The sequence below is a fragment of the Equus quagga genome, chromosome 19, assembly GCF_021613505.1.
Source record: "Equus quagga isolate Etosha38 chromosome 19, UCLA_HA_Equagga_1.0, whole genome shotgun sequence".
Lineage (NCBI taxonomy): Eukaryota > Metazoa > Chordata > Mammalia > Perissodactyla > Equidae > Equus > Equus quagga.
In genome coordinates this window covers 3,898,100-3,922,825 of record NC_060285.1, presented here as the reverse complement: position 1 = coordinate 3,922,825, position 24,726 = coordinate 3,898,100, and the positions used below count along the sequence as shown (strand labels likewise).

Here is a 24,726-nt window from a genome sequence, read left to right as displayed (position 1 = left end):
ATCACTGTCCAGAAAAAAGAGCACCTAATTCACCCAGAGTCAGGAGAACAGCCAGAGTACCCTCCTTAACACAAACTCCCTCCCTCCAGCTGTGCGTGGCCAGCTCTATGGAGCAAGCCTTGCCTCGCCTCACTACCCTGGCCCCGCAGGCCCCCCACCCCGGGAGTGTGACAGAGAGATGTCTGTCTGTCTGCACCAGGGAAAGCTCAGGAGGGGGCAACGGGCAGTGGGTGCAAGCAGAGAATACTCTCCCTGGGGAAGTCTGGGGCTGTCACTCTCGGGCCAGGGGCTCAAACTGGACTCCCAGCAATGCCTGATGGCCCACCACGCTGTGCCTCCAGAGAAACAGTGGGGGACAGCCAGCCCCCACCACGGTGCCGATGGCAAAGGCCTCGCTTACTCATCTTCCCACAAATATTTACGAGTGCCAAGTGGTGCCAGACACTGGTGGGAGCCGGGAGTGTGGTCAGCAGAATGAGGAAGCCCCCAAGGACATCCATGTCCCACGCCCCGAAGCGTGAGGATGTGACCTCACACTGCAAGAGGGACTTCGCAGGGGTGTTCAGTTAGGGATCCTGAGACAGGGAGCTTGTCCTGGATGACTGGGGGCCTGAGGTGATGACAAGGGTCCTCAAGAGGCACAGGGGAGCATGAGGGTCAGCAGTGGGAGCTGTGAGGACAGAGCAGAGGCTGGAGTGAGGTGAGGCCGGGCCATGAGCCAAGCAGTGCAGGCAGCCCCTGAGGCTGGAAAAGGAGAGAGTCCCCCAGAGCCTCCAGAAGGGACTTAGAAGAAACGTGTACTGTTTCAGCCACTCGTCTGTGGGACTTCGTCACAGCAGCCGCAGGACACCAGCTGACGGGTGAACGGGGAAGCCCAGTCCTTGCTCTCACGGAGCCCACATTCTGGCTGTTTCTGCAGAAGCAGCTGCTCTCCACAGGCACATGCCCCGGACGCCCACAGCCTGCACTGCGGGGACCCAGCAGGACCCAGCCAGGAGCCCCATCCTGGCATGGTGTGACATCACAGGGAGGTCCTGACTGCATGTGGCACGTCCTTGGGTCACTTCACCGGCCACAGTCAGACATCTCAGTGTATGCTTTTGCTCCTCGCTGACGCAGGCCCTGCGCCCAGCTATCCCAACCTCCGAGAAGCTGGCTGGGTGGGACGTGGGGAACTTCCGTGCTCTTGTGTTCAGAAGTCTAAAGGCAAATAAACCACAGAAGCCTGTCTCCTGCCCAGGAGCACCCTCTGGTTCAGCAGAAGCTCCACAAGCATGTTGACAAGAAGTGGTCACTACCACTGACCACCGGAAGCCCTGAGGCAAGTGGAATTGCGTCCTCCCAGATCACACGCTCAAGTTCTGACCTCTGGTACCTATGAATGCCACCTTATTGGGAAATAGGTCCTGGGGTCAAGTTAAAATGAGATTATACTGGATTACGGTGGGTCCTAAACCAATGACAAGTGTCCTTATAAAAAGAGGGGAATTTGGACAAAGACACAATATACACAGGGAGAAGGCAGTCAGAGGACAGAAGCAGAGACTGGAGGGGCACATCTATGAGCCAAGGAACACCTGAGGCCTCCGAAACCCAGGAGAGGCAGGAAGGGTGGTCCACTGGAGCCTCCCGGGGGAAAGTGAGCTTGTTGACACCGAGATCTTGGACTTCTGGCTCCAGAACTGTGGGAGAAACTGTTTCTGTTGTTTGAAGCTACCCAGTTTGTGGTCCGTTGTCACCGAAGCCCCGAGGAGGGACGCAGGTCTATCTCAGGATCATCCTTGTCCCCAGCGGCCGGCTGTGCACACACACGCTGACCATGGGAGGAGGACGCTAATTCTGTCCGTCAAAAGCCCCAGCATTTGGGGCAAAGAATTTCATGGAAGAGGACAGGGGATACCTGGTTAAATTTATCCACACCAAGATCTCTCAGTATATGATTTTAATGGAAAATGAAGACACCCAGAAGCAATAATGCCCTGGCTTCACGATAATGTACCAGAGAAAGGTTGGAATCTGTAGAAAGAGCTAAATGGAAAGACTTGGAAAGGTGCTAAAGGGAGAAAAACTTGAAGTAATCCTGAATATCTGAAAAGTACAATTTCCTAAGAAAGGATTCTGTTTCTGCTTTCTTTGAGATTTTAATTATAGGCTAGGTAATGATTTTTATTTCAGATGATAATTAACTCTCTGGTTTAAGGACTAAATTCAACTTGACGAGGAATATTCCGAAGTGGGGCTTTAATCCCGTAAATTGCAGGAGGTGCTGGCAAACCTGACTTCTCCGCGTATTAGGGGAACGTCACCCGGCAGCGTGAGAGCGCGGCTCAGAACGCGCGCAGCGTTTCCAGTCTGATGGAGGCACAGGGCTTTTGGCTCGGGACCGTTTATTTAGTATATTAGTGTATCACAGGATGATGGAAACACCATTACTCTGGCAGAAGAATTCAAGACAAAACATAGAGTTGGAGTAATGAGCGTGTTTTATAACAGAATCAGAGAAGAGCCAGAATTGATTTTAAACTTTCTCCCACGAACAGAAAAGATGATTAGATTTTTACACTAAAAGTTTCCCTGGCCTTGAACCTACACAGAATGTCCTGACCATGAGGAGCTCATCATGGGGGACGGACAGTCAGGGCCCCCAGCCCTGGGGACCCCGGTCACCATGGGGACAGTCAGCGTGCCAGGAAGGCCCTCACCCAAGACAACTGTCACATCCCACCCTGGGGTAGTTACACCAACTCAAGCACAGCATCCTAAGAGGCCACTGCCCCACTGACTCCCAAACCAGGCTGAATCCCGCCTGAGGAGCATCCGTTGCGATGCAGCGTCCAGCAGCGTGGGCTCCTGGAGCCTGGGGGCAGCTGCGTGCACAGAGGCGGGACTGTTCACTGAGACACCCTCTGAATCCAGACAAGCGGCCCAGGGGCCTAAAAACAGGGGCTGAAGAAGAAACAGGACCCTAACAAAGGAGACTTGGCTGGAGCCACCCAGGATGGGCGCCCAGACGGCCTTTGTCCAAGCGAGGCCACCGCCAGCCTTCCCCCGCAACACGCAGAGTGCAGCGGTACAAGGAGACTCTCCCTCCCGAGTGACATCAAAGCTGCCGCCTCCTCAGGAATGTTCCCGGTGGACAGACGTGACTCTGAGATGATAAATCACCTTGCATGCTCCACAGCGAGAAGATATATGTACACGAGAGTGGGGTAGAGCCTTCTCGGGCACACTGGGGAGCGGGAGCGTGTGGGAGCACATATTGTGTGGTAGGAACAGGACCAGACGAGCTGGGGCTCGGCCAGCGCTCACACCAGCAGGACAGAGTCAACCACACGCTGGCGTCCCCCAGGACGGGACAAAGGAGACGGGAGGAGAGTCCCATCCCTCCGGCTCAGTGACAAAAGCAGTGAAGGTGCTACTGTGAGCCCAACATGGCAGGAGTTGCGCCCCTGCGACATCTTCTGGGGCCTGCGTGGAGGAGTGAGCCAGTTAACCCCTGATCCCCTCGGCCTTGCACGAGTATTTATTATGTGCCTACTGTATGTGTGGCACTGTACTCATAGACAGATGACACTGGACGTCCACTGCAGAAAGGAGGGAGAAGACAGCACCAAGCAGACACGAATTCCAGCCTCCGACCACCGCCATGGGGGAGGGGACCGTGGTGAGGATGGAGGAATGGGGACAGGGAGGTGACATTCGGGGAATGCCTGGGGGAAAGGGCACTCCAGGTGCAAGGGGCCACAGCAAGAGGAGCCTGGCATGCTTCTAGAAGGTGAGAAAAGGACAGTCAGACCAGGCGAGGCTGGATCCCTGGGCCCCCACCCAGCTCTGCACTTCGGTGCTCCTAAAACTGGATGACAACGTCCCTGCCTCGTGGGCTCGCAGACGTGGGGGAAGGGCCCGCAGCAGAGCCGAGGACGACGGTGCCCTCAGTTCCCCTCAGCGAGCGATGCCAGGTCAGCGAGGAACGCGAGATTAGACTGTTTAATCAGGGAGAGCGTGAACCAAGAGGCCAGGATCTGGAACCGCGTCCTAAGGCCTCCCTGGATTTAAGTAGGTCCAGTGTCTTGCCGGGAAGGAGCAGTTTCTTGCCAACCCCTCGGGCAACAGGCTGACCGCAGAGTGAAACTCTCTTCCTGGGGCCACTGGCCTGCTCAGCAACACCGCTCTTTGTTGCCCATCACACCTCACTTTGAGACTTTCGTGCTCTGCACACACAAGGCACTTTTAAAAGGTGCCTGTGAAATAAATGAAGACAAAGGACCAGTAAATAGGGACACCGAGCCATTCCTCCCTGGGGAGTTCACAGGGCAGATGAATCTGAGCTTGGAAGCCAGGACACCAGGTTCGAATCCTGACTCACCCCTCGCAGCCGGTGGGCAGCCAGGCTCCTTCTCCTCCTCCATGGACGTGGGGGCAGGACGGCTCTCTGTGGGCCCGTCCCGTGGGCTGTAGGATGCTGAGCAGCATCCCTGGGCTCCATCCACTAGCACCACACCCCCAGCTGTGACAACAAAAATGTCCTCGGGTCCTCAGATATTGTCGGATGTCGTGAGGGGCAGAATCACCCCCCTCAGCGAGAACCAGTGGGCTGGAGACCCTGGTGTTCCATACCTCAGTCTCGCCACTTACAAAATGGGGCCACAGAGCTGCTGTGAGGATTACTGAGATGACACATGTAGAATCATCTAGAATAGTACAGCACATTGACGTGCCCGATAAATATTAGCTGCAAATCGCTGTTATCCTAAGGGACGTGGAAATAAGTGAACCACACCCAACATGAGAGCGGAGAAACCAGCACGTGAACATGGCGCTCAAGCGAAACAGAGAGATGCCATCTGAGGAAGTCAGAAACTTTCTAGAACCTTCTCAGAGCAGGGGGCAGCCACTGAGCTGGATTCTGAGGGAGGGAATGACAGAGGGACGGCAGGTACGGAAGTGGGGAGACAGGAAGAATGGGGCCGCATCCTTGGGGAATTTAACAGAAACCAAAACCACGCAGTTTACAAACTGTAAAACTGAGGGGCCGAGAGCCGGGGGAAACGGGGTGCGTGTTTGTCACAAAGCGGTTGTTCAGTAACGTCTGCTGAGTTGAGAAAGAAATTGGGACAGTGTCCGACACGCCTCCACAAGGTCAGCACCTCCAGTGTCCCCATCCCTCCTGGGTGGGGTCGGCTGCAGCCCCAACCACGGCCCCAGCACAGAGCCTTATTTGCACGGACACGTGGTGACAAGGGTGACGGCCTTCTCCCTACGAGGACCAGGGACCCCTCGTCTTCTGGGGCCTCGATACTCCACTAAGGCCCAAGTGGACTTAAGAAACACAGGAGTATTTTTTCCAGCATCGAATTCACTGAGCTTTTCCTGAAATTAACTGATAGCCTCCTTCCCCTCGCTCGTCTCCCGTCCCGCAACACAGGAAGCCGGGGTCTTCCAGGGGCCTCGGCCGCCTCCGACTTCCCAACCGCGAGGCCGGGGCTCGGCTTACCAGGGAGCAAGTAATAAAACCCTGGCGACGACAGCGCTGCTTTCACCGCGAATAAATGAGCTCAATTACCTCCGAGCCAAAGAGCACCCGCTTCAAAGGAAAAGAGGGAAGAAAGAGAGGAAGGAGGGCCGGGCAAAAGTAATCAGTCTGAATCAGTCCCATCTCAAGGGAAATTCGTATGATAATCTTGGTCCCAAAGACATTCAAATTAGTCCCATGCCACTCACGACATTTCAGTGCGTCTTCTGGTGATGACATACCGGGCCATTCCCCGGTCATTATTTTTCTAGAAACGACTCTAGTGATGAAAATGAAATTTGAGAACTTTGCAAGTTTTCAACAGGTCAATCGCTCTTTGGAGAGGATCCAGGGGTCCACAGGTCTCTAGTGGCCTCGGTTTCCCCTGCCCACATGTAGCCCCAAGCTTATATCCTGGATCTCTCCAGTGCAGGCCTGCTGCTGCGTCCTCGAGGTGGAGCTGGTCTCCTCACCCGCGTGAGACCCCACCCAAGGCTTCCGACTGTCTTCAGGACAAAGCCGCCAGAGCCTGGGGGTGTGAGGGGCTCTCCCCAAGAGGTCCCTGCCGCCATGTGTCTCAACCAGCACAGATAACCTTGGGCGGCCCACCCGATTGGGCAGGCGCAGGTCTGATGTGTGCACTGGCCCGGCATACAGCAGGCACTCAATGCTTGTGGCGAGAGCAAATGACCGTATACAGGCTGACCCCCTGGAGTACATCAGGCCCTTTCCTGGGGGCCTGGGGACACAGCACATCAGACGAGGCCACGACAGCAGCTCAGTGGTGTGAAGTGGGAAGGAGAGGAAGGGGTGTCCCACTGCCTGCTTCTCGAAGCTCCCAGGGTACACAGCTCCACTAGAACTCAGAGTGGGGCTGGGGGAGGGGAGCCCGGGCCAGGTCTCCTCGGCACACCCGGAGCCCCCATCCCAACGACCCAGGGTGGGCTTCGCAGGCCGGGGGTCTCCTTTGCCTTCCTCCCACCACTCCAAGCCCCAGGACAGCCAGGAATTGAAGACTAACACTCAGTAAGACAGCGGGAAGAGACCTCTGGACCCAACGGGAAGGACAGACAGCCAGCCAGCCACAGACAGGCAGGGGAGGGGAGAACACGAGCAGGCAATCAAGCGCCCTCTCACCGCGGGGCTGCACCGCCCGACTGGAAGCAGGCTGGGGCGCACACGGGCCAGCGGGGCGCACCCCACCTCCTCAGCTGCCAGGGTCCTCTCCGGGGGCCTCTCCTCCTCTCCTGACGCCAAGCACCGGGCACAGCTGCCTTCCTCTCCCTGCGTGCCCAGGGTGACTCTCTCTTCCTGCTCGATAAATACCTGCTAACACCCTAAACCCCAGTCCTAAGCTCGATCAACCTGCGCTGTCCCACAGAGCAGAGGACGACTGCTCAGGTGTTTACATTAAACACGCTAACCGGGGACACATGGAAGCATCCCGGCGCTACCTCCGGTACAAACCAAGTCCCGCCTAATCCCCAGACAGCTTCCCCAAAAGACAGGCGGTTCACACTCGGGGCCGTCGTAAACCGGATTTTCACAGGGGCCACCACATTATCTAACAGGAGACGGGAGACCAAAGCAGAACGTGCGTTTCTGTACGGCTCTCGGGGGGCTGTTCATTTTCAGAAACAGCTGTGAGCTGCCTTCGGAGCCATTCCTCTGGGACTAGTCAGGATGTCTTGGCGTGAGTGTGTCTTCAAGGCGGAGAAGATGAGCGATCTCTACAGCGACGACAAGGCACGAAGGAACGAACCTCTTCCCAGGCCCAAAGGATTAATGGCTCACGACTTCTCTCCCAGGTACATGGTTTTACAACAACCAATTAAACTTGAAATCCGGAATGAAGTACTTTAAATTTAAAGCCACTTAAAAGGAGGACATGCCATTTCATGCACGTCGATTTTTTCAGGTGGCTCTCCCACTATAATCTTCCTCCTAATGTTCTCATAAAGAGGTGACAAGTCCCACGGGGTCAATAGAGACCTCGGAGCTGCCTGCCTGCTGGCTACGAAGATGCCACTTGTGAAATCATTTCAGGCTCCCGGGGCTGACACCCAGGCCCAGCGTCTGTCCTTTGACCATTTCCCTCAGTAGGGACATGGACAGAGGAAGCCACCGGAAACCCTCTGACGTGAGAACTGGGAGCCTCGTGCAAAGCCACAGTGACCGGGCCTCCCCACCGCCCGCGCCCACCCCGGGGCCCAGGGGAGCGACACCTACCTGTGAAGTCCTCCAGACATTCGCAGGTGTAGCCGCCCTCGCGGCTGCGGCACCGGCCGTTGGCGCCGCAGGGGCTGGAGTAGCACAGGTCGATCTCGGTCTCGCAGTAGTCACCCGTGAAGCCCGGCGGGCAGCGGCACCGCAGGCCGTTGATGGGGTGGATGGGCCGGAAGAGCACGGTGGTGGAGCTGATGAAGGGCGCCGAGCTGTCGAACTTGAGCACCGACACACACTTCATGTAGTTCTCGCACGGCTCGCGCAGGCAAATGTTGTCGTCGAAGGGCAGCACGCGCTGCGTGGAGACGGCGGTCAGCAGCGTCCGGTTCAGGTAGATCTGCTCCTGCAGGTCCTCCGAGGGGAAGAACTTGCCGCGGACGCCGCCAGGCAGCAGGGCCGAGAAGGTCACGTTCAGGATGTTGGAGCTGACGTCCGTGTCATTCTGGATGTTGAAGACAAAGACGTCGTCCTTGGTGGTGGACAGCACCGTGGCCACCCCTTCCACAAAGAGGGACAGCAGTGGAGAGAGGAACTTCTCCTGCGACATGTTCTCCAGGCGGACGGTGATGCTGTTGGTCAGCATGTCGTCCGTGATGATGGTGACCCGCAGGGTGCAGAGCGCCACGACGCTGTGGATGCCATCTGTGACACACAAGGAGGGTGGGGTCACTCGGATGACTGCCCATGGGAGTCCCGGTCCCACCCGGGTACAGCATCCCCACTTCCCATGTTGGCCCCACCTGTGACCACCACCTTGACCCCCACTTCTCAGCCCCCTCCACACCTGGTTTCCAAAACACAGCTCCCATCATGTCTGTCTCACTCAGAAGTCCCTGGTGGACCCCTAACCTCTCAGCAGGACATCCCACGACCACCACGATCTAGCCCCTCGCTGCCCCAGAGACCCCTTGCCTCACATGCTTCGCTGCAGACACATAGGGACACTGAGAGCCCGTTTTACCACCTCTGTACCTGTTCAGGCCCCAGGAGACCCACCCCGATCCCACCCATCCCCCCGCCCAGTTCAGACCCCACAGTTGTCCAGGATGGTCCCGCCCAGGTGTGGCCTTAGTCTATGCTGTGTTGACGGCTTCTCTTCCCTTAAGCTGTGACTGATTCATCTCTACATGCCCAGCACACAGGGACACTCAGCAAATGCTGCTCTAGAAAGACACACACGAGATGACGCTGCAGCTTAGCCAACACAAATGAGCAAATCATGAAACGAAGGACTTAGGATTTTGAGACCAAAAAGGGTGGAATACTTTGGTTATAAAGATGAGCACACCATCAGTTCTGAGCCCAGAATCAGGATCTTTCAAGGGCTGGCCCCAGGGGTTCTCCCCAGGACGGCCATGGGCAGCAGCACCAGCCTCCCCGGCATCCGTGACAGGTGCAGCCACCCCAGCCAGGGGGCCTGCACCTGCCTCCCAGGCCCTGCCTCGAATGTGCTATGGGACCCAAGAGAAACCTGGCAGTTTACATCCTTCTGGCTTGGCTCAGATTCTGTGTCCCCACGGCTCTGATGGATCCTGCCCCCCTGCTCCTCCTGCCCGGGCTCCCTGCCTGTGGCCCCCCACAAGCGCACCCCCCAGTTTCCATGGGGCACAGAGCCAACTGTGTAAGCCAGTGACCCCCCTCAATCCTGTGAGCCCCTAGTGGGTGAAGATCTCTCCTTCCCCTCTTCAACCGACAGCCTGGCGGGTGCCCACCCAAGAAAGCAGGAGCCATGGGGGGACCCCTTCCCGCTTGCTTCTGGGAAGCTGCAGAAGATGCAAGAAAGCCTGGGACCACTGAGAGGATGCAGTCAGGTGACAAAACCCAGAGGCCACCTTGTCGTCACTCTGGCCCAGCAAAGTCCCCACCAAGACTCAAGGCTTACAGGGAGCCCTTAAAATAATGGGGAGCAGAAGCATCAAAGATTCCACACCCTGGCACTGTTTTTCTCAGGCACTTGGGAGCCACAAGCCACTTTGGGAGGGACCATGAGTCACATAACTTGTGCAAACAACGGAGAAGCATAACTGCTCCAGAAGTCACAACACATTTGGGTGCTCTATTTAACTATCACAGCAAACCCGAGATCAGAGAGATTCTGAGAAAACCAGCATCACCCCACTTAATAGCTGGAGGGAGGCCCCGGCTGCCGCTCCAATAATAACACCCATGGCTTAGGAAGTCAGGCCCCTAGCGCGCTGCTACTGTTCCACCCAGTCCTCATGATAACCTGGCAGGGCGAATTTAGAAAGTGAAAATAATATTTGTATAAGCTTGCTGTGGGGAGGGCACCTCTAAGGCTGGCACAAAACCCAGTGGCCTGCCAGGTAAGGGCTGGGTTCTGTCTACAGCTTCTGTGAGCAGAAAGCTGACGGCCCAGACCACACCTGCAGCTCATTGAACAAAGGGCCAGTGGTAATCACTAATAAATAACGAGGAAAAACAAATTAAGGAAAAGAAAATGGCAGAGCGTGTTGTGGCAGACAGCCTCAAGGATGGCACCACCCCCTCTGTCCCTCCCTATACACAGGCCACTGCCCAGCAAGAGTGAACACTGATTCCCCTCCCCTGGGATGGGCTGGACTTGGAAGTCCCTCAGTTTCCCTCCACCATAGTCCTCACACTGCAGCCACAGCAGTTGTTCTAAATTGCCCATCTCATCTTGCTACTCCCTTGGGACCCCCAATGGCACCCAGAATAAAACCCACGCCGCTTACCTCATCTTATGGTCCTACCTGATTTGTCCCTATCACCCTCCCCTCTCATCATAGCGACACATCCCTATCACCCTGGCTCCCTCTTCCTGCCCCAGGGCCTTTGCACACCTTGTCTTCTGCCTGGAGAACTGCTCTCATCACCCATCCAGATCTCAGTTGAATGTCCCGCATCCGAGGGGCCTTCCTCACCCCCCGACCATGTTCTGCCACATCCCTACCCCTACTGCACAGGAGCAGCCACAGCCTGATTTTATTACTATTTGTTCATCTCTGTCTCTCCCTCTGTGAGTCCACGAGGACTGAGAACCTGTAGGTCTTGTTCCTGCAGTACCTGTTGCGTCTAGAACAGTTCTTGACTCTCAGAAGCTGCTGGATAAACATTCATGGGAGAGAGGGAGGGAGGCAGGGAAGAATGAAGATTTCCAGTGGCACCTCTTTAACCCCGAGATTGACATTTGGTCAAACACCATCAGAGACTCCAATTTTCCAAGTAAGTTATTTTTTTGTGGATGTCTCTATCTTTTTGTTGTTGGTTTTTTTTTTTTTTTTTGCAAAGGCTCAATATAACAATATGGAACATAGGATATTGTTGGTTTGTTTCCTGGTGGCAGTTCTTATGAAACATCCTTTTAATCTTAAACCACACATAGATTTGTTCTGGCCCAGGACGCAAACGTCATGCTGATTTTAAGGTCAAAACTGAGCCCGTCTTGGGTGCTCTGGGCCATCCTGCCCACCTGCCCCGCTGGGATGGGGGCTCCAGCACTGGGATCTTCCCGCAGGCAGCCCAGGGGGCCACAGCACAGAGGAATGCCCAGGAACAAGGAGCCACGTTCCAGGTACAGACATCTTCACTTAGGGGCAAAATGACAACATGACCAGAAAAGAGCATTAAATATTAACTAACATTAATTCCAGCACTAACCCACGCCGCTTACCTCATCTTATGGTCCTACCTGATTTGAAAACAAAATATGCACCCTACTATTAATCTACATTAATTTCTTTCAAGACCATGGACCCCCCTGGACACCCCAGGTCCTGGGAGACAATGAACTTACTTTGTACTCAAGTCGTTTGGCCTGGATTTCTGAGCCTCCACAGGCACAAACCTGACCGCCCCCACACAGGGGGCCCCTAAATAAAGAACGGGTGTCCCAACCACGGAGCCACCCAGAACGGTGACACACACCTCCACTGTTGTTGGAACAGACAGGACAACACGATGTTAGGGGAAAAAAGTGAGACCTTTTCACACAAACAAAAAAATATGTTTGTACACAAGTCCAGAGAGCCATTGGCCAGGACGGCAAAACATCCAGTGTCTACAGTGGCTGTGTCTGGGTCGCTGAATTTGTTTTTAAATAAACTTACTTTAGAACAGTTTTAGATTTGTAGAAAAAATGCAAAGAGAGTGCAGAGACCTGCAGATATCTCCGCACGGCCAGTGTTAGCATGCTAGTGTGATACATTTGTTACAATTAATGTAACAACATGGATACATTGTTAACTGAAGTCGGCTATCTTCAGATTACCTTAGCTTTTACCTACTGTCCTTTCTCTGGCCCAGGACCCTGTCCAGGAGCCCACATGACATCTAGTCGTCACGTCCCCTCAGCTCCTCGAGGCCGTGACAGTTCCTCAGACTCTCCTTGTTTTTCACGCTGATATTCGGGGTTTTTTTTACTTTCTCCTCTATACTTTCCTATATTGTTCTATTCTTCTGTGTGAGCACACACTAAGTTTATCAGTTAAAAGCCTATTTTTATTTTGGAAAACACAGAGCTTGCCCAGGGCTCTCCCCAGCCTGCATTCCAGGCGTTTCTTCCGTGGCTGTAACCAATGGTGCTGGAACCAGCAACTCCAAGCCAGCCTTGCAGAGCCCCACAAGTGCAATTTCTGCGGCTTTCCTCAGGAAAGATAAGTCACCTCCGTGTCCCCAAGCCACAGTGGAAAAGAGAACAGATGGCAGAGCTCGCGGCTGGAGGATGCTCACTGGCAGGTGCCTCGCCCACAACCCCAGACGATGCACAGGAAGAGCTTCGCAGGTCTTCACGGAGGGTGGGGCCTGTCCAGCCTTCCGACTTTGGTGAAAGTATAACCACTGTCCACGATCATGTCCCTCGTGGCGGGCCCACGCCTCGGACACTGCAGGGAGAGGTCACGCAATGGCCTCCAAGGAACCAGTGGCGCTCAGAGGGCACAGGACAGAGCGGCATTTGTAGGACACGGTGCCTGGACAACCCCAGAGGCAGCGGGGAGGCGGTCTCCAAGGAGGAATGGAGTTTGTCCTGGGGCTGCCATAACAGAGCGCCACAGCCTGGGGGCCTGAGCGGCTTAAGCAACACAGCCTCTCAGCCTGTCCGAGAGCAGAGAGGCCAGCAGTTGGAGAGCAAGGCAGGGGCAGAGCTGGTTCCACCCGGAGGCCTTGGGGAAGAATCTCCTCCCTGGCTCTCCCCCAGGTGCTGGTGGCCGCTGGCAGTCCTTGGTGTTCTTTGGCTCGTCACTCCAATCTCTGACTCGTCATCACGCAGCCTTCTCCCCATGTGTGTCTGTGTCTTCTCTTAAAAGGACACTGGCTGTTGGATTAGGGCCCACCCGAATCCAGGATGACCTCGTCTCAAAGCTGACCTTGGTCACATCTGAGCAGATCCAGTCTCCAGAAAACACCGCATTCTGAGGCTCCAGGCGGATTGGAACTCGGGGGGACACTAATCCACCTAGGACAGGCAAGACAGTTGTTGTGGGGAGACAGGGCCATAGAGGTGGGCAGAGGTCCTCCGACGCTCCAGCCTTGCGGGCTCTGGGTGGGGCAGCTGGGGCTGGCTGCAGGAGAAATGTCCTCACGGCGTGGACTGGGCCTGTGGATGGACGGTGCTCACTGCTGCCCGTGGTGGCTTCATCCTAACACCTTCCCCGGTACTGCCCCTTCAGTCCTTGTCACAGCCCATGAGGGGCACCACTGCTGGTCCTTCACAGAGGAGGACAATAAGGCGCAAAGAGGCTGACCAAAGAACCCAGCCAAGGTCACTCAGGCAGCAAGCAGCAGGCCCAGAACGACCGGGTTCAAGACCCACCGACAGGAAATGGGGTGGACGGAGGGTCAGGAGGCTCGTGGTCCCGGCCTGGGAGGGTCTGCTGAGGACACGGAGGAGCAGAGGCTGACTTCTCACCCGGGGACTTGGAGACAACGCAGTGAAGCAGGACCCCTGGCAGCTGAGACACAGCTGGTACCAGGAGGGAGCAGGACCACTGACCGTGAGTGTCTATCACCCCACCCCACGCACACCACGGTCTGGGGGAGGCACCCCGGCTCCTATCCCCGACACCCTGCCAGGCCTGGTTGGCACGGCCACAGTGCTGCGGTCAGGCGGCTGTTTGCTGCCCAGCCGGTTTGAGACAAAGGCTGCACTCCTGTCGCTTGTGCTGCCCTCTCCCGAGGCCTCACAAGAGGCAGGGAGTGCCTGCTCGGGCCCGAAGCCAGGGGACTTTGAAGTGGTTCCCTGCGTTCCTCCCTCCGTGGGGTGTGTTGTTGTTTTGAGGCCAAACTGAGGGCAGAAGACAGGTGCGAGGTTTTGATCTGCTATCTGGAGGGTGTCTGGCTTCCCTCCTTTCTGGGCAACAAAGGCCAAACCTAGAAGCCACGTCTGGGGATCCGGGTTTGCTTCACAGGAACAAGGTGACGAGCGTTCGGGGGACAGCAGGGGCAAGTGCTGGTGTCAGGCCCGCCGGCCCGCAAAGATGCAGCTTCTCCTGCCCCGTGTGGAGGAGGGGCCCTCAGGCCCGGGAAGGGAGAGTCCCATGCAAGCACCAGGGTGAGCAGCACATCAGGTACTACACAAAAACCCAGACGCCACCCTCAACGCGTCTGCACGTTTGCCTTTTGCTCAACTCGCAATGCGCTAAAGGGGCCAGCCCAGCTCTGCCAGGTCCCGGGTGGGTGAAGAGGGCAGAGCCAGAGGCCCCTTCCTCCTTGTCCCCATGGATGCTGTGATCTCAGCTGGACAATGGGGAGGAGGGCTCCCTCCTGACCTCCCAAGAGAGCCCCCAGTCCCACCCTCCCCAGGTGCGTGCTCCCAGCCCGTGGACCCCGATGCCTCCCTCATGCGGAGTTGGTGCTCCTCTCCTGACCCCTATCTTGGGGGGACATCCACACTCCTGCAGGGCCCCAGCACCCAGGCCCTGACCACAACATGCACCCCCATATGGACATGTGAGTCCCTCAGCCCACTCTTCCTTCACCTCCAATGATGTCAAGGCCCCCCCCCACCCCTTCCCCAGCCCCCTCCAGCTGTGCCTGACTTTGTGCCCACACCCCACTCCCCGATAACTGGGTCAGGTGTTCACATGGGCAAACCTTGCTTGGCCCATCAGTAAGCAGGGGCAGGAGCAAGGGCACCCCCCACAAGGATGCTGGGAGGGCCACCCAAGACACTGGGTACAAATTCCAGACCAGCGCCCACAGGCATACGGAAAGCACTCAGTCAACGTGTCCCATCACCGCCACTGCTGTTAACAATGCAAATCAAACAGGACAACTAGCTGCAATGTGAGAAATGTAAGCTGCTCACCAGGAACTGCAACAACCTGGAGGAGCCCTGTGGGAAAGAAGAAACCCAAGTCCGCACGTGGGGCCCCGGGCCCAGGCTGCAGGCTCCAGCTGAGTCATCACCGGCCGGGATGTGGCTCCTCGAGTCAAATGGAAATGCACACGCAGGCACTGGGAAGCCCATAAATGGGTAAATAATGAGTATTTTAATGCTCCTCTTAAAAATTTTTACAGTTTCAAATACACAACCATTCAAATAAAGTATACAATTTGATTCTGCTGCATTATTCTGTTTCCAAGACACACTTACTTACCCAGCACCCTTCCTCTCCTCCAAAATTACAAAATTCTGCAATGACAAGGAATTATTCTTTCCTAAGACAAGGAGGACAGGGAGAAGAAACCAGATCTCCAGGCTATCAGGATCAAGTGAGCCAAATAAACAGCATACGTGGTAGAAAATGCCTGACTTCAGGGGGCACAAGAAATGAGGAGATCTTGCACAGGAAAGACATTCTGACGCAGGTGACAGCATGGAAGAACCTCGAGGACACTGTGCCAAGTGAAATAAGCCAGTCACAAAGGGACAAATCTTGGATAATTGCACTTATGTGAGCTCCCTAGAGGAGTCAAATGCACAGAGACAGAAAGCAGAGCGGCCGGTGTAGGGGCTGTGGCGGGGGACGGGGAGTTAGTGCTGATGGGGGCAGAGTTTCAGGGAGCTGATGACAGAGTTCTGGAGATGGACAGTGGTGATGACAACAATGTGAATGGACTGAATGCCACTGAACTGCACACCTAAAAATGGTTACAATCGTGGCTTTTATGTTACGTGAATTTTACTACAATTATAAATAAATAAAAACATAAGTACATGAGAAATGAAACAACAAAGATATCTAAAACTTCCTTCTCAATGTCACTCCCACACTTATTATTTGATAACCTGGATTCAGAAATGTTCTCTCCTGATTTCATGTATAAACTAAAGCTCCCATCCCAAGGCAGAAGTTAACGTCTAATTCAGAATTTCACACCATCAATTATCCTGTGAAAATCACAGCTCGTCATGTCTATGCTGGATGGAACCTTCTCGAAGGCTGAAATCATAACAGGTGGGTTTGTTCATGGTTCTAAGTGGCCAGCGGACCGCAGGCTACAGAGGCTGAGGGCTGAGATGCAGAGAAAGTGCATTCTTCTCAAGATAACTCTCAGTGAAGAGTTACGGACTGGTTCCTCAAAAAGTTAAACACAGAATTAACATGACCCAGAATCCCACTCCTAGGTGGAATTCCAAAGAATTGAGGACATATATCCACACAAAAACTTGCACCTGAATGCTCATAGCAGAGATATTCATAATAAACAAAAAGGGGAAATCCAAGTGTCCATCAACTGAGGATGGATAAACAAAACGTGGTCTCTCCATACAGAGGAATATTATTCAGACACAGCCATAAATGAAGCACTGACAGGCTACAACATGGATCCACCTCAAAACATTACGCTGAGTGAAAGAAGCCAGACACAAAAGGCTACGTGCTGTAGGATTGTGTGCCATGTCCAGAATAGGTGAACGCACAGAGACAGAAACCAAGCTGGTGGCTGCCAAGTGCACAGGGAGGGGGCGAGTGGGGAGCGGCTGTGTGGTGGGTATGGGGCTTCTCTGGGGCGAGGGAAATGCTTTGGAACTAGACAGAGGTGGTGGTTGCACAAGACTGTGAATGTGCCAAATGCCGCTGAACTGTCCGCTTTGAAACGGTTAATGTTACATGAGCATCACCTCAATAAAAACAAAGGGAAAAAGAGTTAAGGATTGACACATTAAAACCTGCTTTATTTTGCAGGAGATTACCCAAAAGGAAGAAAAAACTATTTTCAAAGGCATCTTAAGAACAATTTCCCTAAAACCAAGTAGTGGATGAAGTCAGAGGAGACGAACAGTTGCTGTGAGCACAGAACCGCCTTCGACTTCAAGGAGCTGGGACGCCACCTCTGACCTTGGCGATGATCGAAGGAACTCTCTCCCCATGAAAATGCCAAGTGGAGCTGAGCCACCGCCAGCCGTTGATGCCATAAACTAAATACTGCGAAGGAAACCCCGCACACGGGAGGGCCACATGCCCGCCGTGAACACACGCGGCCGCCTCTGCCTTCCACCGGGACCGCGCTGAGTTTCATCAGGAACCTCTGCTGTCTCTGGTTTTTGTTTTACTTCAAGTACTGATTGAACAATACACAGGCGTCGTTTGCCGAACAGGAATGCAGAAGTCCGATCCCACTAAACCCCGTGTTGGGGGTGCGTGCTGATCGCCAGGCCTGACATGCGGGCTGTGCGAGGACGAGGAGGAGAACAGCAAGGGTGCAGCAGGTTCAGCTTCCAGGGCAGGCTTCTCCACCGCAGCGCGCCCGACCTCAGGGGCCGGATCACTCTCGGCAAGGGGCCGCCCAGGATGCCTCCACCCGCTAATGTCAGTTAGCCACCATCCTCCAGCTGTGACAACCAAAAATGTCCCCAGACACTGTCAGATGTCCGCCAGGGACAGAATCGCACGCAGGTGACAGTCCTGCTCTAGGCAACAACATAATAGTTTCTACAGTCTAATTCCAGTTTGAGACTCTCAGTGAGAACCAGGAACCCAGGAAGCAGCAGGGCCTGGGGGTCAGCACCCTGAGCTGGTAGGCCGGCTCGGGGCCCCCAGGCCTCCCAGCAGCTGCATCTGGGGCTTCCCTCCGCCCGCGGAGCCAACAGGGACCCCGTCCAGCCTCGCTCTTCCTCGCCTCCACCCGAGGAAAATGGGCAAAGTTCCCTGAGACAAAGATTAAGTCCCAAAATGGATTTAAAAGAACTAGGGAGCACCCTGCCTTGTTCTGACCCGAATGATGCCCCACAGCATGGCAATGTGGCCCCGGGCACCTGCTGAGGGACACTCACATGTTTTCCAGCCCCGGACATGTCAAGGAGTGGCTGTCAGTCCAAGAGAACTGTGGGCAATAAAGAGGAGATTTCTGACAAACACACATCCAAGTCCAGCCTGCTGCCGCTGAGCCCGGTGCCCTGCTCAGAGCTCCGCAAGGCCCCTCAGTCACGGCTGCTCGCAAGCAGCCCACCGCCAGCCCGCAGATTCAGGACAGACAGGTGCCAGTCTGGAACATTCCGGGCTCTGGCTCCAAAAGTGCCATCCACCACTCAGCTGGGCAGTCACCAAGGCACGCTCCCCCTCCAGCCCCATGGATGGGCAGAGCAGCAGGTGACCCTCGACCTCCCTCTGGGCGGGTACCATGTAGACGAGGGTACTCGTGTGCCATTTCTCCTTCGCGCCTCCCCTGCACTGGAAGTTCTGCGTACAGACACCTGCGTGTGTGGTTTAAGAATGCCCCCTGGGATTCCTTTCATACTGGAAGTTTCTGTTTCTCCAACATTTCAAGCTAGACTTGTGTTTGGCCCTCTCTCGACCCCCACGCTGGCCAGCAGTGCCTCTGAAATTCAGACTGTCTCTGGGAACCACTGGTGACAAATGTTAAGCCGCTCCTAGCCCTAAGCCCCACAGTGCCTCCAGGACAGGAAGGCCGCAGTGGCTGCTGGGGGACCTCGATCTGGGCCTGGCTCTGGAAGTGTCATCTGGCACCCTGCAGGGCAGACGACACAGGTGCACCTCAACCAGATGCCTCGTCTTTGGGAAAAGCTTCTTCTGATGCCTGGAGCAGCACAGGCTCTCCCTGGCCTCCCGGAGGTTCAAAAGAAGCAGGAGACGGAGGCTGCCTCTGGGCAGGACACGTGCACCCTGGTGGGAACTCCACGGGATGGGGGAGCAGGAGACCATGTTGTTACTTGGCACTTTCATAAATCTTTCACCATAGCTATGTGTCATGACAAAATAATGCCCTCCCTCCCTGAAAAAAAAGAGGTCTGGTCCTGAGGCTGGAGCCTGTGAGCACGTTACGCTACACAACAAAGGGTTGCCGCTGACCTTAAAAACAGGCAAACTATCCTGGACTATCCAGATGGCCCCCTGTAATCACAGGGTCCTTAAAAATGGAAGAGGAAGCAGGAGCAGAGAGTGAGAGAAAGAGCTGTGATGACAGAAGCAGGGTCACAGAGATGCCACCTGCTGGCTGTGAAGATGGAGATGGGGCCACAAGCCAAGGAACGTGGGCCCCTCTAGAAGTTGGAAAAGGCCAGGAAGCAGAGTTTCCCCCAGAGCCTCTAGAAAGCAAGGCAGCCCTGCCCACACCTCGGCTCCATCTCGTGAGGCCCGGGCAGGACTTCCAACCTAGTCAATTGAAGAGAAGAAATCTGGGTCTCAAGGCACTAAGTCTGTGGTAATTTGTTACAGCAGCAAGAAAAAACCTCATTCTACGAGGTTACTGTAACCTTGATGCCAAAACCAGACAAGCAGAGCACAAGAAAGAAACATTACGGGCCAAGTCACTCACGAACATAAATGCAACAATTCTCAAAAAGGAGAAAATGTAAACTACATCTAATAATGTATAGAAAAGACAACATATCAAGACCAAATTGGAGTTATCTCAGGAATGTAACATTAGAAGACGTGTTAACATAACACCACATTTTTTTAAGAAAGCATTATTTGCATCTCAATAAGTAGAGGAAAAGATTCAAGAAAATTCTGCAATCACTCAAAATAAAGACTCTTGGCAAACAAAGAAGAGACAGGTGCTTCCTTAAAATGATCCAGGGCCTCCAGAAAAGCCCAACAGCCAACATCACACTTAGTGGTGCCCACTTCACCACTGCCATCTTGTCCTGGAGGCCTAAGGCAGCACAGCAAGAGAATGAATGAATGAATGAGTGGGATAATGAATGAATGAGTGGAAAGGAAGAAGATTTAACATCATTATTCACATATCGTGTGACAGTCGACACAGAAAACTCCAGAGGCTCTGCAGACGACTTGTCAGAACGCGTAAGAGCATTTAGCAAGGTGGCTACAGAGGAGGTCGAGACAGAAAAATCAGACGTATTTCCTTATGCCAGCCTCATAAAACGTAATTTTTAAAGCATCATTTACAATCGCAGCAAAAATATGCTTCACTTAAGAATAAATCTAATAAAAGACATAAAAGCCCTTTATAAATAAAAGTAGAAACTGTTGTTGACAGAAATGAAGACCTCGCCATATTCACTGACAGGAAGAGCCAGCATGGAAAGGGCAGCAGTTCTACTCCAACTGCTTTATAGATTCATTGCCGTTCTTATCAAAATCCCCACAGGGGCCTTCACAGAACCTGAATGATGATTCTAGAATCCAAGAATGGCCAGGGCACTACTGAAGAACACAGGAGGGGCCGGGTTCTCTGAGATGTGAGTCCACAGTAACCAGAGGGCTGGCAGGAAACTGACCAACGGACTGCGGACAGCAGAGAGAGCGGGATGCGCCCCAGAGAGCCGACACTGGGAGAGAGAACCCACTCCACAAACGGTCCTGAGATCATCGGTTGGAGACCATCTATATGGAGTACGAAATGACATTGGATCCCTATCTCCACCGAACCAAAAAACCCAACTCCAGTGAATTAAAGAGTTAAATGTGAAAGGCAAAATCTATTTTGGAAGAGATCGTATAAACTTATGTTTACGATCTTGAGGCATATAAGGATTTCTTAACACACATGAAACAATCGTAAAAAGAAAAAATGACAAATTGTGACATTAAATAGAAGAACTTTACAAAGAACCTGATTTAAAAAATTAATGACAAGACAAGTCACAAACTGGAACATATCTGACCCTAAAACAAATAAAAAGATGCTCAACATCATTAGTAACCTGAGAAATGCAAATTCAAACCACAATGAGATACCATTTTACACCCACCAGATTGGCAAAAATTAAGAAGCCAGACACGAACAAGTGACGGCAAGGAGGGAGCAAGGAGAAGTGCTCGTTCTTTGCTGGTGGGAATGCAAATTGTGCCAATCATTCTGGAAAGCACCAGGAGGTATCTAAGAGCACGGATCATTCCCATGCCAGATGTCCAGCAATGCTATTCAGGGTCCACACCCAGGACCCAGGAGAAGTCACGCCCCCATGGGCCAGGAGATGCACTCAAGAATAGCAAGCAGCAGAACAGATCAACAGAGAGGTGTGTTCACTGGATAGAACACCACACAAGAGTGAGAAGAACCAACAACAATTTGGGACCCCAACATGGATGCTGAGTGAAAGAGGCAGGCCGCGGATGAAGACATCCAGGATGGTACCACTTATCCAAACTCCAGAAACAGACACAACTAACAAGACAGGTCCAGAATCCTTTATCTGAAACCCTCAGGACCAGAAGGTCCTGGAATTCAGAATTTTTTCAATTCAAGACAGTAACACGGTACACATACCACCTTACTTAACAGCAGACGCCACAGCCAAATGCGTCAGCTTCCTGCAGCCCCGCGTGGGAATGTTTGCGCCAAGCAGGATAAAAACTGTCCACAGCCGCACATCCGTTTGGATCAGGTTTTGCCGCCAAACGAATTTCTGCAAAACTTACTCTGGTTTTCAGAGCTTCTGGATTTGAGGAAAGCAGACGAGGGCTGTGGGCCAGCGTCCTCTTGATAACTAACACCGCGTGCCGCGGAACCAGAGGGAATAGGGAAGGAGCCGGAGCGGGATGCGACCGGGGAGGCACGCAGAGGCCGTCAGGGACACGGAAGGGTCTACGGCGCACGTGTCTGTGGTCCTTCACACTGCACACGCGTGTGTTATATTATCTCGTATATTTGAATTCGTTCAGAACCACAATGAAAATTCTTTAAATGAAAATAGAGGGTGGAAGGGGGAGCGATCGCTAGGAGAAAGAGGCAGAGTCGAGGTTTCTGGCTTCAATGGGGACACCATTCCCAGAGACAGGAAACTCAGGAAGGAGGCGAGGTTTTCTGTCTGGGGCACAATGAGTCTGAAGAATGTGGTGGTTTAATAAAACAGCCACAAACGCTTTGACATCCTCCTTCCAACAGCTGAGACCTGGGTCCCTTCCCTCTTGAATCTGGGTGGGCTAGGGACAGCTTCCGTCAATAGAGGAGGACAGTGTCACTACATGACCCCTGGGTCACGAAAGGCCCCAAGATTCCACCTGGCTCTCGAAGACACTTGTTCTTGAGACAATCCTGCTCTGCCACCCACTTCCTGTGACCTTGGGCAAGTCCTTGAGCCTGCCCACACCTCCGTTTCCACATCAGTAAAACCAGGATGAGGGGCTCTCCTGCCCCATGGAGATCTGCAACCCGCAAGAGCTGCACCACTGTTCTTACCTATCGTCTCTTCTGTCCGCCCACAGCCCAGTGAGGAGCCAGAGCAGATCCAGCCACCCCAGTGACGAGGGACATGGGGCCCAGAGAGGCTCAGGGGCTGGGCCCGGGACACACAGCCTTCAAGTTACAAGGACATAGGTTGTGATCTTCCTGAACCGGCCCGGGGAGGCCTGGTACCCTGCACCTGCCTATTCTGCTGTTTGACATGAACTATACTTTGCAGAGAGAAAATAATTATTAACTGCAGAGGCTTAATGAGGAGAGGGAGCGGCAAGGACTTCTAATGCCAATAATTTGTACCCATTTAGGAGCAAATGTGCAAAAACAAAGGCGACTGGAAACAGCATCAGACACTTCTTCCTCTGCATCCAGGTAAGTCAGCACACTGAGCACAGGGTTCATGAAGCGAGACAAAAACCAGGACGCTCCCCAGGCTCCCAGACCCTGGTCCAGCTCCGACCTGTAGGGAAGAGCCCCGAGGACATTCACCCAGAAACCTAGGAGAACGGGGCAAGAAAGAGGCAGCTGAGGTAGGGGGGACCTGGCAGCCACACAGCTCTCCCACCCTGGCTGCTCGGCCCCTGAAGGGGACAGGACCCCTCCCGCCAGCCCAGCCCAGCCCACGGTAGCAGCTGCTGCAGGCTTAGCCTTCCTCAAGAGACGGAGGGGGTAGCACCTGCTGAGGACTAGAGGGGCCAGCCTCCTGGCCCCCAGTGTCTCCCCACTCCCTGAAGTCCCTTCCAGGATAATTTCACTGAGACCCCTTTTGAAACAGAAATACCACTGAGAGTCTATATTAAGCCTCTGACCCCTTGGTGGGTTAACTCCTGAAGTCAGGGGGCCAGGGGCAGCCCAGGATTCCCTCGGGCAGGGGGCAGCTGCCCTCACACACCGTGAAGCCCCCTCAGCCACTCACAGCTGTGCCTGCTCTGGTCAGGGACCTGGAACTGCCCACAGCGGCCCTGTGGCCGGCAGAGATGCTGGAGTGAACATCCACCGTGACCTCACCCATCCACTGCCTGGGGGTGGTGACACCAGCCTGGTCCCCAGCATCAGTGGGGACAACCTCCCACCAACAGCAACAGAGTGTCTTTGCAACTCCCAGGGACCCTTCCCTCCAATTGAGTGAAGAGCCGACAAATTATTTTCTTTTGGTGAAAAGATCAAATATTGGCCCAGACGTCTATTAATTTGCAACTTACGTTGCAACTGCTCAGAACAGAAAAGCAGGGATATTTTTTTTTTCTGGTTAAATATTTGCTAAGAAAATTCCAATCTTAAATTTCAAGAGACAGATTTCGCACGACACTAGAAGGGCAAGACATGGTCGTTTTAGATGATTAACCAGGAATTCTTGTGGAAGAAGCCTGAGAGAAAGTTGCAGAGGACTCCCCGGGAAAAGGTATCTTTTAGCAAAGAGAGAAAATGTGTATTTTAGCATCTTTCCTTCTCTTGTCTTCATGACACCTTACACATTTTTCTGGAGTTGAGTGTTTTAATTTACTTCTTTTTCAGGCTTCTTCTCCCCCTGCATCCAGATGGTGAAATTAGTTTCCAGGATTCAAGGAGTAGAATAAAAACTCTTTCCCACCTCAAATTTGGTTCTAGTGGAAGACAAACCCTCCATCCTCCTATCTGCTCTGCGGTCCCCCTCCCATGGCCTTTGTTAGCGGCCCCCCATGCCCTTCCCCTGAAATTAATGAGCTGTGGGCCTATTCTGAAGTTGGTGAGCGAGAAGATTCAAGAAAGACTCAACACTCCCACGGACGGGATGAGGCCCGTGTGCCAGCCAAGTGCACAGAACACAGTCACACAGCTTCTGTCTGGCTCACTGTCAGGGGGCCTGGAGACGAGGGAACATCTCCAGTGAAGCTGAAAATAGCATCTGGCTGGCTGACACCTGCCGTTCCACAACGCGCCCTGTGTCTGCGAGTCTCCAAGTTGCCGAGGAATCTGCGTCTCCAAGACGGGCGGCTGACACGGCACCCAAGCCATCTCCATGCAGGTCTGCACTTTCCACGCACGCCAGGCTCGGGTGCAATCCTGTCATGGAGGCTCAGGCCCGGCAGTCTGGGAATGGGCTGGACCTGGAGCGGCCAGCCTCGGACGGAGGGAAGAAACGGAGCTGTGTGCTACGTTTGTGAACCAGATTGGTTTTATCACAACGATACACCTGGTGGCCGGCTGGAATCTGCTCTTGACATGCCCTCAGGCTGCAGGGACTTTTCAAAGTCACACACGAGGACACAGTCCACACAGAATGTTCTCTGAGATGCGTCCTGGGCCCCATAACGCCCACCCCGACCTGTCAGCTCCTGGTCCCTGAAGGCAGTGTGCTCACTTCTGTTCCCAGTCCTGCAGGCCACCTGGCTGCCAGGAGGAGCTCTCCACTGAGCACCTACTGTGCGCGTGGCCAGAGCCTCCCACCCGTGCCCGCTCCACGTGATGCCCCC

General features: G+C 54.0%; 1 protein-coding gene across 3 annotated transcripts in view; it reads right to left on the bottom strand.

Annotated features, from left to right (window-relative positions):
- CELSR1 (cadherin EGF LAG seven-pass G-type receptor 1) overlaps window positions 1-24,726 on the bottom strand; it is a 151,049-nt gene that overhangs the window by 83,233 nt on the left and 43,090 nt on the right. For all 3 annotated transcript variants that reach the window (XM_046646721.1, XM_046646719.1, XM_046646720.1), the window contains exon 2: window positions 7,742-8,380. In XM_046646721.1, coding sequence (XP_046502677.1) covers window positions 7,742-8,380 — 639 coding nt within the window. The remainder of the gene's footprint in view (window positions 1-7,741; window positions 8,381-24,726) is intronic.